Source organism: Physeter macrocephalus, chromosome 7 (assembly GCF_002837175.3).
Source record: "Physeter macrocephalus isolate SW-GA chromosome 7, ASM283717v5, whole genome shotgun sequence".
Lineage (NCBI taxonomy): Eukaryota > Metazoa > Chordata > Mammalia > Artiodactyla > Physeteridae > Physeter > Physeter macrocephalus.
Window position 1 is genome coordinate 77,584,865 of NC_041220.1, and position 14,240 is coordinate 77,599,104.

The window sequence follows — 14,240 nt, forward strand, 5'->3', positions numbered from 1 at the left end:
TGGACATATATATACTACCAAACGTAAAACAGATAGCTAGTGGGAAGCAGCTGCATAGCACAGGGAGATCAGCTCGGTGCTTTGTGACCACCTAGAGGGGTGGGATAGGGAGGGAGGGGGGGATACGCAAGAGGGAGGGGATATGGGGATATGTGTGTACGTATAGCTGATTCACTTTGTTATACAGCAGAAACTAACACACCATTGGGTTCTGAAGAACCTCGGGGCAGGACAGGAATAAATACACAGACGTAGAGCATGGACTTGAGGACGGGGGAGGGGGAAGGGTAAGCTGGGATGAAGTGAGGTGTACGTATAGCTGATTCACTTTGTTATACAGCAGAAACTAACACACCATTGTAAAGCAGTTATACTCCAATAAAGATGTTAAAATATATATATTATTCAAGATACTGATTGTGAGAAGGAATATAACCCAGACAGCATGGGTCTCCCAGAGAAAGCCCAGGGGGGCCCTGTCTGCCGATGGTACACTGTGTTAAAGTATTGTCTTCATTTAAAAAGCTGATTCTGAATGCCTACAGAAGTTGCATATTTTATTACTAATTCCTTATGTCACATTCATTTTGGTTGTTTCTTTTAGATTTTACTTTCCTGACTCACCATTTTGCTTCCAGGCATGATAACAACTGTGCAAAATGATAATCCATCTCTTTCTTCATGATTCAACTGACAGCATTATATCCGACAAAAATATTCGTTTACAATCAAAAGTTTGGAGACCATTTTTGATTGAATCCCCTTTAAGTGAATCAAATACCTTACAAATTAAAATCACACTAAATGCATGATCTTTTTCCTCAATAGGAATTACTTACAGGCGTAGTTACAGGTGACTTTTCACTGCTTGGAGAATCCACTGTACAGAAAGAAAGGAATAAAGATCACAATGTGAGTAGCTTCTAATTGTCTTTCTTTTTTGATCATCTCAGTGGAGTGTGGTTCCTATGTCAGCTTCAAACCAACTTTTTTTGGTTAGCCAAGAGCATTAGAAAATCATGATAAAGCAGACCCCTGAAGCAGCTTGTACCCATCACCAAGAGAAGTTATGACCAGTGTAATATGATTGATCACATCAATTAGCACCAGGTACTAGATTATAGGAAGCAAAATCTATTCCTATGAATGCTTGTTTTAAGGCACCTTGCACTCTGGCTTGACTGACCAGTTCCCTCACTGTCTGACACAGAGAAGGATCACACAGAGAGAGGCCAGATGTCATCCAGGAAGTAGAGAAGGTGACACAGTTAACAAGAGGACCGCTACCAGTTCCAGGTAAATGCTTCTAATCTTTGTTTAAAAAAAAAAAAAAAGACCATAAAGAAAGAGGTGAATATTATTTCTTTGTATTTTCAAAATCAAAGTAAAATTCTGCGAATTTCCCCCAATTTTAGTACTGATAACTGGTACTGATATCAATGAGCCAGCTCTTTGCTAACTGTGTGCCCCTGGAATCAGAAATGAAGAAAAGTACCAGATATAATTGGTTGCCCACAACATGGATTTTGCGAAAAAGAAACAGAGCTCCCCAGTATGCATTTTACCTGACTGGGAGAAAAACTGGGAACGTCGCCAAGAGTTCTGAACTCTCAGCAGAACGCTGGCAGTGCCAGGCGACTCTAGATCAGATGGCAGAACAGAACAAATAGAAAACCATGAAAACAGGGCTGAGACTTGAATAGAACCACACTCCCAAGTACTAATGGAGGTTCGGCTGTCATCAGAACAAGGACTGAGAGTGAAAGAATCCAAAGTACAAAATATCTCAATAAAATGTACACAAAACCCGAAGATGTGGACAAAAGTCCATAGATGGGCCAGTTTATGCTATTGTTTGGTGTTGGGTGGGAGTTTAGGAGCTCATAATTAAAGCTGAGATTGTTAAGATGCTGAATCTCAAAATGATGGGATGCTGTGTGATGTAAGGGCAAAATGCACAGTTTACATTGCTTTTGGAAAGCACTAGAAAAGTATAAAAGACAGCAGAGATGAGTTCAATTATTCTTACACACTTTATAAATGTTATTATGGAAGTCTGTGGTGGCAGTTATATACGTGTGTAGTAAAAAGATGTGTATGTGTGTATCTCTAATGGGGTGGCATCAAGCAGACAGAAGCTGAAGGCAAGCATTTGCATCCTTAACCTATACGCCATGCTCATCTGTCATCATTCTCAATGCAAATAAAGACATCGGTTTTTAAAATGTGCAAATATTTTCCTGAAACATCAATTCAAGGTACCTTTCTACTATTGGGAGACAGTTGAGAAAAGGAAATCTGTCCTCTTTAAATGTTATTTTATGAATGTTTTCAGAGTATTTAAAGACTATTTATGCACATGTGTATGTTTAAGGGAAATCTGTGGAGCACCACTCGGGCCCCCAGCACATCTGCAGTAGCCTGTCTGAGCAGTCGAGAAACAGACCACTTGGTGGAGATGGTGGCATCATCACTGTCCTGGGGAGAGAATATTAGGTATGGCTCCAGGATTCCTGATCCTGACCCTACAGCTTCTTTGGACTTGATGTGCAGCCTCTGACTAGTCACTTAAATGTATGCTGACTTTTTATAGCTGGGCAAAGCCCTATACTCCCCCGCCAACCCCCAATTAAAGACAAATCATGTCTTTTAAGACTACATTTATTAGAGGCCTTTTGCTTCTTGAAAGATAGTAACTTTATATACTCCAAACAAGTATTAGTGTTATTTTTACATCTGTCAGTGGTGTTTTTGGTACACAATTTAAACACATACTTCAAGCCAGTGGTTTCCAGAGTGTGGTCCCTGGATCTGCAGCAACAGCATCACCTTTGGGAACTTGTTAGAAGTGTAAATACTGTGGCCCCAGCCCAGACCTACACAATCAGACGCTGTACGGGTGGGGTCCAGAGAGCGGTGTTTTAATTAATCCTGCAGGAGACCCTGCCACATCTCAGGTTTGAAAATTACTGCTATGTCTCTACAATATAAACACTCCTATTTTAAGGAGAGCATTTAAGAAGGCTTTATTCCTGCCTGGCACCTTGCTTTATACTTCTACTCTTACTGCAACTATTCTGCAGCTACTAGATTATACTGTGGTGCTTATTCTAGGTCAGGTGTTGAGCTAAATGCTTTTTTTTTTTTTTTTTGGTTTATCTCATTTAATTCTTCCAACAGCCCTCTGAGGTTGGTACTGTTATTATTTACAGTTTACAGGTGACAGTTAGAGATTACAGAGAACTTGGTGGGTAAGATCATACAGATTAGAACTCGAAGAGCCAGAATTTGAAGCCAGGCCTTCTGTCTCCAGAGCGTGCAGCTGTAATTACAGTTTCCATGAGCCAGACAAGAGTATGGAACAGGTGTATGACAAATATAATCCCATCTTGAAGAATGATTTTGGAAATGCTCTAGTGCCACTGAATTTTATTTTTCATTCACCTTAGATAAAGCATGAAGTAAAGTCCCTTAATTCAACAGCACATTTTACAAAATCGAAATGCCTTACAACAGATAATTAGATGTAAAAATATCTAAGATAATAAAAATAATTAATATGGCTTAAAATATCTATTTCCTCTCTATATTACTTATATACACAATTAAAAAGTGCTAGAAATAGGGCAGAATTAAAATCTAAATGTGACCAATTGCTGGCCCAGTTAGAATTTACTTTTGTCACTTCCCTTCAGGACAGTAGGGCTGACGAATTTAAATCAAATGCTTTGAAGACAGTATTGAACTTGTTTCCACATTAAGAAGCTAGTGATCATCAGTACCTGTACCAATTAATTCCCTCCCGAGTACTTCCTGTTATGTAGATAGAGCCCAACTTATCTCCCAGCCGTCAACAAAGACTAATGGAAGCCAAATAGCATTCTGCCAAAGAGCTGCCCATCCTTGAAAAGAAAAGTAACAATAAATCCACAGCCTCAATGACTCTGAACATCCTCTCTTTGCCTGGACTGATAGATCTATAAAGTGGACTGGGGAAAGCACATTAAAAAAGAAAAACAAGAAACCTTATAGTTCTTGCCTCCTGAACTCTAGCCGTTTTCACATCACATCAGTAAAGAGAGAGAACTCACACCAGCAGAGCCCGGTGGTCTGTCTCCTGTGAAGCATAGATCCTATGGATCATGGAATCCATAGGAGTCCATGGATCAGGACCCATCCCCCTACTGTTTACATCCCTCAGGCTCCTTTCTGGTGGTTGTGGGCGCCTGGGGTTCTTACCAAGATAAAGGGATTCAAGTTGGGCTCTTAAAGAGTAAAGGGGTGAATTCACAATCTATACATGGCCTAAAGGTACTTGGGGAGTTTGCAGTGGCCATTGCCATTTTAAGACCTTCATAAGCCCTAAATGCCCATATTTTTTGAGGCCATCCCTCCCTACATTATACCAAACATGTTAAAATGTATCAAACATGGGACAAAGTGAGAGAGTGGCATGGACATATATACACTACCACATGTAAAATAGATAGCTAGTGGGAAGCAACTGCATAGCACAGGGAGATCAGCTCGGTGCTTTGTGACCACCTAGAGGGGTGGGATAGGGAGGGTGGGAGGGAGGGAGACGCAAGAGGGAGGAGATATGGGAACATATGTATATGTATAACTGATTCACTTTGTTATAAAGCAGCAACTAACACACCACTGTAAAGCAATTATACTCCAATAAAGATGCTAAAAAAATAAAATAAAATAAAATGTATCAAACATATGAAATATATTAAGGTTTATTCTCAGCCTATATATATGTGTTCCATATAACTATATATAATATAATATATATAACTATATATAATATAACTATATAATATATAACTATATAATATAACTATATAATATAACTATATAATATATAACTATATTCTAACTGTAAAGAATTTTTGGAAAGATTAAAGTTTTTGGCTATGAGTAACACGTTTAATCTACGATCATGAATGTTTCTTGGTAATAATCATGCACAGCCAGGAACTATTCTGGGGCAAGAAAATCTGACTTTTTTCCAAAATCACTGTCAAATTAAATGAATATTTTAGGAAGACTAGACAATTAATAGTTAATGAAGTTGACATAATATTAAGATCATAAACTCTTTATTAAAGTTATTGATTTTTTATTTTGTAATTTTTAAAATATTTAAGAGCCAATAAAAATTATTTTCGGGTATCAAATACTTGTATAGGCCCTATTGTGCCTACAGTGGCTGGCTGACAAAACGGTGTTGACAGCTGGGGTTCCTGGCTAAGCCAAATAGAGACTGTAGCTCCGGACCTCCATTCTGAAGTGATTAATTCAGCCATCATGGACTCTGGCAAACCCAATGGCTAAAGGTACATCAACACAAAGGAAGTAATCTGCCTTGAAAATGAAGAATATTTCACTACAAATGGGCCCAGCAGAACATGTAGAACCAAAACAAAACATTTCTTTTTACCTTGAGAACTGAGATTTGGCAAAGGTAATTGGCTGCTTTCAGGCATTTTGTCCAGAAATGGAAACGTCAGGGTTGCTTCTCGTTCTGGAGATTTTGGCTTTACCACCTGGATCATGGGCAACAGACATAAATATTACAAGTATTGTCCATTAATAAATGTGCAGGTGAAATAAAATTTAAGGATCCATGGCTACAATAAGTCAATAAGCCCAAACATTTAAATTGTAAATGGAAAATTTTGCCCCTTCTCCAAACCCCTCATGCTTTTCTACATTAATATAGAGGTCAATTTTTCAGAGAAATCAAACTAGAGCATAAAAATTTGATGATCATGTTTCTTCAAACTCAGAGGACAATATTCCATATTTGAGATAATACATCACTCTGTCTCATGTTCTTATTGGGATCAATCACGGTTTCTCTTCTTGGTACTACATAATACTGAATTTGTAATGTCAGGAAGTGAGATGTTCCACATAAGATTTTTAAAAAAATCTTACTATGTAAGTATTAAATATTAAAGTAATATTACCTTCTAATGGGCATTATTCTTGAGACACTACATACCCCACCACACAAATTTACGCAAAGCACATTAAAGACAATATACTGTGCTTGTTGACAAAGAAGCATTATTGTAAATAACCATTATATTAAACAGTGCCATAGCGATGATGCCCTTAAGGGATTTTTGAGGCGTGTTAGACCACATGACCTTATGGTAAATAGATCCAAAATTACAGGCTTTAAAAATTCTTATGTTTGCTTTGTAAAAACCGATTATTCTTGTTATTGCTATTTAATTTTATTTTGTTTCTCCCCAATCAGAAGGGCCTTTGGTAGAACACCCTCCTTCCGATCTGTTCCTTCTAATCAACTGATTGCTGAAAGACCAGATAACCAAACTAACAACCAAAATAAAGAGTCAATAGACCCTGAGCAGAGATCGGAATGCGGAGTGTGGCTGTATCAGTTCCGATGTCCTTTTAGCTGCTTACAGAATCTTCTCTGATTCACTGGCTGGTGGCCATGAAGAGATTAATTTTATGGCCAGTGGGCGAGTGAGGCTCCAGAGCACTTGTTTCATCATAAGCTGATCTCTTATTTGGTCCTTAGGATGATTTAATGTCTAGAATTTCTCCTCAGTAAGATTTTATTTGTCTTGATGAATAATATATTCAACCCTAATGGAATCTTGAAGAAAATACAGTTAGTTGCTCTGCATTACAGAGGTCAACCAGATGTCCAAATGAACTTCAGTGTTAAACATGCAGCAAAACCTAAGGCCTAGATTTACCAAAGTTGACAACCCTCAAATCTTAAGCTCATACCATTTCCTCCATAGTGGAATTGACAAAAATATGTTTCAGATAATGCCTGGTTGTAAATGAAACAGTTAATCTCAGCAGAAATGCTCAAAATACCGACTATATAAAAGGTCAGCCTGTGTGCATTGGTACTTTGTTTTATAAAGGTAGCACTCTCAAGTGAAGTCAGAAAATAAAAGCTCTTGCAACCACTGTCATCATCTTTCTTTCTTTCTCTAAAAGTTAACTGTAAAGTAGCAAAAGGAGAAAAGGAGAAATTCACATGGTGTGAAAAGCATTGGGTTCAAAGACCATTATTCCATTTGCTAATCATCTAGCAGAGATTCTTAACCTGGAGTCCACAGAAAAGAAGTCATGTGGTTATACATATTTCGTACTACTTGATACCAAGGAAAACTTGGTAATGCTGTGTATTTTATGGTTTAAACAATATTATTCTGAGAATAACGTTTACCAGATAGACAAAGGGTCCATGGTGCATGTACACGCGTGGGCACACGTACAGTGTGCACATGTGCACACACACACATACACACAGAATTAAGAATCCCTGAAAACAATTTTTTCCATAGTAGGGTAGCCATGACACGGGGGGTCCAAAGATGGATCACATAGATGAGGTTACACAGATGGGGAATGCAGATGAATATTTTTTATGTTATGGTATCCATTTTGTTTGATTTTAAAAATATTTTTTCTAGCAAAGTTATAGAGTTTTCTTTTCATTTTATATTTACATAGGAGAAAAGGTCAATTTGCAAGAAGAATAAATAAATAGATTACAAGTGTAATGTGGATCAGGCACAACCTGCAAAGGCAGGAAATCCTGTCTGCCCCCAACGCCTTTCCTACAGTTAGGGTCTTCCGTTCAGACCTCCAGACCATTTTGTAATTCTCTATGTATAAAAATGGGGGAGTAGCTAGAGTCTGAAATCCCCAAAAGGCATCAGGGAAGCAGGCATTTTGGGGCTCCACCAGGCATACAGCACTCTCAGCATCTTAAGGCCAGGGGCTGTGTCTTATTCACTGTTGAATATCCAGTGTCTGCAGAGTGCCTGGCACATAGTAGGTGCACAGCCACTATTGGTTGAGTAGACGATAGATGAACCAGAACTAGAAGTGGTAAATTTTTCACTCTAAAGTCAAATCCAAATTTAGGTTTAATTTTTAAAGTTGGAATATCACCACATAAAGTATCCAGTACGCAAGTCAGTTGTTCTCTACCTTGGTGACCCATCAGAATCACCTGGGGAGCTTTTGAAAATACAGATGCTTGAGCCCTGTTCCCAGAGATTGAGATTTATATGACCTGGTATCTATTAAATTCTAAAGGGTAACCAAGGTTGAGGACAACAGGTACAAAAGATGACTTTTAGACTGTGCCTGAAAACAAACTAAATTAATATGAAAGAGATGAGACTCCAAACAAAGAAGAAACTTAATAAAAACAAGATGTTAAAACCCATTATATCATAATAATAATTTTCTAGTTTCCTTGCTATTCAAGTTCAGAGGCATCAGAAGTACCATTACTGTAAAACAGGTAAGTATCGGAAAGAGAATATGGAGTAAGTTACAAATAAGCAAGCTCATGCACGGCAAACTAAAACCTAACTGCAAAGCTTTGTAACAGACATCTATACTACATTTTTCTTTTAAATGTATATAATTCTTCATAATTAAAAATTAGCCATTTAAAATAAATTTTAAAAGATGTTGAAAGAATATATACACCACTTATTATTAATAGAGAGGTAGGTTTCAGTGACTTTTTCTCTCTCTTGCTCTATTTCTGTTTTTTATTTATATGTTTTATGTATACTTACACATATTATTTGATAGATTTGTTACATATTTACATGTATATCACTGTAAATATACATTAAAAAAATAGCTATAGGCTGAATGCTTGTGTCCCCCCAAAATTCATATGCTGAAACCCTAACCCCCCAAGGTAATGGTATATGGGGAGCTGTGCCTTTTGGGAGGTGATTAGGTCATGGGGGTGAAGAGCTCATGAATGGGACTAGCGACGGTATAAAAGAGACTCAGGAGAGCTCCCTTGGCCCTTCTGCCAAGTGAGGGCACAACAAGAAGACAGCCGTCTGTGAGTCAGAAAGTGGGTTCTCACCAGAAGCTGACTGTCAGCGCCTTGCTCTTGCACCTCCCAGCCGCCATAACTGACAGAAATAAATTTCTGTTGTTTATAAGCCACCAAGTCTAAGGTTTGCTGTTATAGCAGCCCAAGTGGACTAACACAGACATCTTTCTATATGTAGTTACATTTTTTTTTACAATGAACATGTATTATATTTGTATTAAGAAAAAAAATACAGATCAAAGGTAGGAAACAAGATCAGGAGAGAAAATAAATCTTCATTACAAAATGGTGCCACCATAGCAGCCGGCAGTAACATGAAGCCACATGAATCGTGGACTTAACGGCTTTAGTCCACCTCACCTTTTGTGACAGCACCAGTTCCACCTTTCCACTCATTTCATTTTCCGGTTTCTTCTGGTCTTTCTCTTCTGGCACCTCGTTCTTCACCTGGGGGCTGGAGGAAAGCTCCACAAAGGCCACGGTCGGGCTGGATCGAGTCACAGTTGATGTAAAATACTGTGGCTCTGAAATGGAGTTACATTCAGAAACATAAAGAACAAGATGAAAACCATATAAAGGCTCGTTGGTCCTGCCACGCCAGGAAGTACACTGAGTATATTTCTTGCCCGGGGCAACACGGAACTGGATTACAGTGTGATGAGAGGTACAAAAGAGCTTCAGGTACTAGAATTCTCTAGGCTTTTCATGATATTATTAAAAAATCAAGCAACATAAAACACACCAAAGAACCCCACTATGAAAAACTTAAGTTCTGAATAAGAGTCCCAGTTTACATATGAATAAAACTACATGAAACAAAATGCTGGCAAGAAATATTACGAGAGGTGGGTTGGACGGGTGAACATTTATAGGTAATTTCTATCCAAATTTCTTTCCAAATGAGGGGCAGCCTGACTCCTCCTTTTGTATTTCAATGCTCCTTTTTAACATCATGTTTTCATAATTGGAATGTGTTAAGGATTTTGTGGTTAAAATCAATATAATGCAATGAAAATTGTGTTCTCGGATATACAAAGAATTTGGTACAGTCTAAAGTGGGTGGAAAAGTCACCACCTGAGGGGGCATATCAGAATGTGGAGGTACAGTCTAGTTTGAAAAAGTATATGCTAAAATTTTTAGTAATGACTTAATTTACTTTATGATGCTATTTAAAAATAACTTGGTATTAGAAGAGGGTGAGAGGGTTTCATGTTTATCAAAAGAAAAAATGTGTTAAAAATATAGAGAAATATTACTTTAGGGAAGGGTGGGTTTCTATGCATACTCACTGTTCATATTTGTGGCATTACTTTATTCTTTCAAACTATTCATTGGGTTTACCACTTCAGCATCTATTTTTATGATATATTTTTAATCTGTCTTATCTCTTGTTGTTACTGTGTGTTAAATATAACCCTCAGTTTTTAGCATTATTGATTTGGGGAAATATAACTCTTTTATGACGACGGAGATAAACTTTCAAAAAAAAATAAAACGAAATAAGGTAGCAAAAAAGCATGGGTTCCTGTTTTTTTACAGCAGGATAAATCACTTGGTCAGAATTTCCCCCAGGAAGTCACTAGGTGGCAGCACAACCACACCAGTCACAGAGCCTCATTCACTACCTTTTCTATTTTCATTCTCCTAAGAGTTATCACGCTTTACCTTACAACTAGTCTGTTATAAAAACAAACCTGATGAGGCAACTTCTGTATTCCCTTTTTCTGTTTTTTCACCATCATTCGCATCTTCTTGACTGTTTGTTTCAGTTTCTTCAGTGGTTGCCTAAAAGAAAGATATTTTTCCACCTTGAATACATTATCCCTTTGAAGGTTCTAGAAGGTAAAGGATTTCTTTCTCTTTTTTCCAGTGGTAATTTTTAGGCCAACGAGGTGAGCTGCCTATACGAATTCACTCTTTTCTATTTCCAGTGGTGAAAGGCTGGGTTTGTCGGAAGGAGACATTCCGTGAAGGAGAACATAAGTGCTGAAGCAGAACCACGTTATGAGGGCACACAACCCCACTACCTCCCCATCTCCTCTGACTGCCTCTTTTTCCTTCCTTTCACTATCAATTTTTCAAAATCATAGTTACCACTCTCTTGTTCCCAAATGCCTTTACAGTTGGCTTAGGGTCATATCACCAGTGAAAAAAATATTTTTTTCAAGTTGCAATTAACCTCTCAATAGCTTGTCTTCAGCACAGATGCTGGTGCCTCTTAGCATTGTGCATTTTATTCTTGAAGTTCTCTCCCTTTCTGGGCTCTCAACAACTTTCTGTTACCCAACTTCTCATATTCCACACCCCCCCCCCATAATTTCTGAAAGAAACTGAAGAAGACACAAAGAAATGGAAAGATATCTTGTATTCATGGATTGGAAGAATTAATATTGTTAAAATATCCCCATTACCCAAAGCAATCTACAGATTCAATGCAATCCCTCTAAAAATTCCAATGGCATTTTTCACAGAAATAGAAAAAAAAACCCTAAAATTCATATGGAAATACGAAGGACCCCAAATAGCTAAAGCAATCTTGAGCAAGAAGAACAAAACTGGAAGCATCATATTTCCTGATGTCAAACTATGTTACCAAGCTACATTAATCAAAACAGTTTGGTACTGGCATAAAAACAGACACAAAAATCAATGGAACAGAACATCCAGAAATCAACCCACACTTTTATGGTCAACTAATTTTTGACAAAGTCACCAAGAATACAAAATGGGTAAAGGATAGACTTTTCAGTAAATGCTGTTGGGAAAACCGGATATTGACATGCAAAAGAATGAAATTGGACTCTTATCTTACACCATACACCAAAATCAATGTCTAAATGGATAAAAGACTTAAAAGTATGACTGCAAACCATAAAACTCCTAGAAGAAAAACAGGGGGAAATCTCCTAGGCATTGGTCTTAGCAATGATTTCTTGGATTTGGCACCAAAAGCTCAGGCAACAAAAGCAAAAATAAACAAGTGGGACTACATCAAACTGAAATGTTTCTGCACAGCAAAGGAAACAAATAACAAAATGAGAGGGCAATCTACGGAATGGGAGAAAATATTTGCAAATCATACATCCAATAAGGGATTGATATCCAAAATATAAAAGGAACTCTTACAACTCAATAGCAAAAAACATCAAATAAACCAACTTAAAAATGGGAAAAGGACCTGATTAGACATTTTCCCAAAGAAGATATACAAATGGCCAACTGAAGTCATGTACATGAAAAGATGCTCACCATCACTAATCACCAGGGAAATAAAAACTACAGTGAGATATCACCTTATATCTTTTAGGGATTGTTATTATCAAAAAGTCAAAAGAGGGACTTCCCTGGTGCAGTGGTTAAGAATCCGCCTGCCAATGCAGGGGACATGGGTTCGAGCCCTGGTCGGGAAGATCCCACATGACACAGAGAAAATAAGCTTGTGCGCCACAAGTACTGAAGTCCACGCACCTAGAGCCTGTGCTCCGCAGCAAAGAGAAGGCACCGCAATGAGAAGCCTGTGCACTGCAACGAAGAGTAGCCCCCGCTCGCCGCAACTAGAGAAAGCCCGCGTGCAGCAACGAAGACCCAACGCAGCCAAAAAATAAATTAAAAAAAAAAAGTCAAAAGATGACAAGTGTTGTTGAGAATGTGGAGAAAAGGGAACCATTGTACACTGATGTGGGAATGTAAATTGGTACAGCCATTATGGAAAATAGTATGGAGTTTCATCAAAAATTTAAAATAGAACTATTTTATGATCCAGCAATTCCACTTCTAGGTATATATAGCCAAAGGAAATGAAATCAGTATCTCGAAGAGATATCTGTACTCTCATGTTCATTGCAGCATTACTCACAATAGCTAAGATATGGAAACAACCTAAATGTTGATGGATGACTAGATAAAGAAAACATGTATATATGTATACATTATTCATATATTCTGATATATAAATATTACTATTATATGCACAAATATCAATATTATACACACATATACAATGGAATATTATTGAGCCTTTAAAAAGGAGAAAATCCTGTCATTTGCAAGAAAATCCTGTCATTTGCGACAATATGCATGAACCTGGAGAACATTATGCTGAGCGAAATAAGCCAGACACAGAAAGACAAATATTGCATGATCTCAGTTATATGTGGAATCTAAAAAATTAAAATTAAAAAATGCCAGACCTATAGTAACAGAGAGTAGAATGGTAGCTACCAGAGGCTGGGGCATGGGGAAAAAGTGAAGGGGAAAAAAAAAGTAAAATGAGTGTTGCCTGAGTCTGAGGGGAGGGGGCCATGGGGCACTATTGTTTAATGGGTACAGAGTTTCAGTTTAGCAAGATGAAAAGAGTTCTGGAGATGGATGGTGGCAATGGTTGCACAACAATATGAATGTACTAAATACCAATAAACTGTACACTTAAAAATGGTTAAGAAAGTAAATTTTATGTTTTTCTTTACCACAATAAAAAAATGGAAAAAAATTTGTAAAAAAAATTATTTGCAAAGTTTCAAAGTTAAAAAAAAGACACAAGGAAACTTTAAGCCACTAGCCTTTCAAGCTGCTAAAGAATTTTATAATAGCATCTAGCGGCAAAGATATGCTTTTTCTTTTGGAGGATGGGGTAGTTTTGACATCTTCATAACTAGATGAGCACTTTCTAATGACGGATAACCATGTATCAATTCTGGAAGAACATAATATTAAATTAACATGCACCTTTAAAACCCTAGGAAGGAAATAAGCATCATATTTATACTACTTAATGGATTTTGTAACTTTTTAATACATCAAGAAGCCTGCATTGAAGCCCTTTAAGAGACTTAATGAGTGGAAATGGTTAAATAAACCAAAGTCTCTTTTATTATAGTGAAGTTACATATATATGTTCTCTGTGTGTGTGTGTGTGTGTGTGTGTGTGTATACACTGTTATATGAACAACTGACATGAGAGTAGCATTTGAAGACCCACCAGCCTAGTATTACAACAGAATAACCTGGGTTTAATAATTTAAAGTGCCCCCCACACACATAGAAGTATTAATACATAGTATTTTTTGTTTTATGATGTTAATATATAAATACTGTCAGAGATAACTGATTTTTAATATATAAAATACTGTCTGAAATACTGATTTTTAGGTTTTCTCCCCAAATGGATTAGATTATGGAAAACTATCTGAGGTTGGGAAACAAATTTGCAGTTAAATATTGATGAATGATGCTCTTGAGAACACTGGTGTTTCCAGTGACTGGAAATAAATAACTACAAAAACTGAGCCAAAGTCTTCCCAGACCAAACATGAACAAAGAAAAGGACATATTTTATTAAATCTTAGATGCCATCAAGTTTAA

General features: G+C 37.2%; 1 protein-coding gene across 17 annotated transcripts in view; it reads right to left on the reverse strand.

The window, feature by feature from the left end:
• Positions 1 to 14,240, reverse strand: part of LIMCH1 (LIM and calponin homology domains 1) — a 365,434-nt gene that overhangs the window by 39,609 nt on the left and 311,585 nt on the right. For all 17 annotated transcript variants that reach the window (XM_007125172.4, XM_028492017.2, XM_028492013.2 and 14 more), the window contains 4 exons: positions 10,574 to 10,664; positions 9,239 to 9,402; positions 5,450 to 5,555; positions 840 to 880 (listed from right to left, as the gene is read on the reverse strand). In XM_007125172.4, the coding sequence (XP_007125234.2) occupies positions 840 to 880; positions 5,450 to 5,555; positions 9,239 to 9,402; positions 10,574 to 10,664 (402 nt within the window). The remainder of the gene's footprint in view (positions 1 to 839; positions 881 to 5,449; positions 5,556 to 9,238; positions 9,403 to 10,573; positions 10,665 to 14,240) is intronic.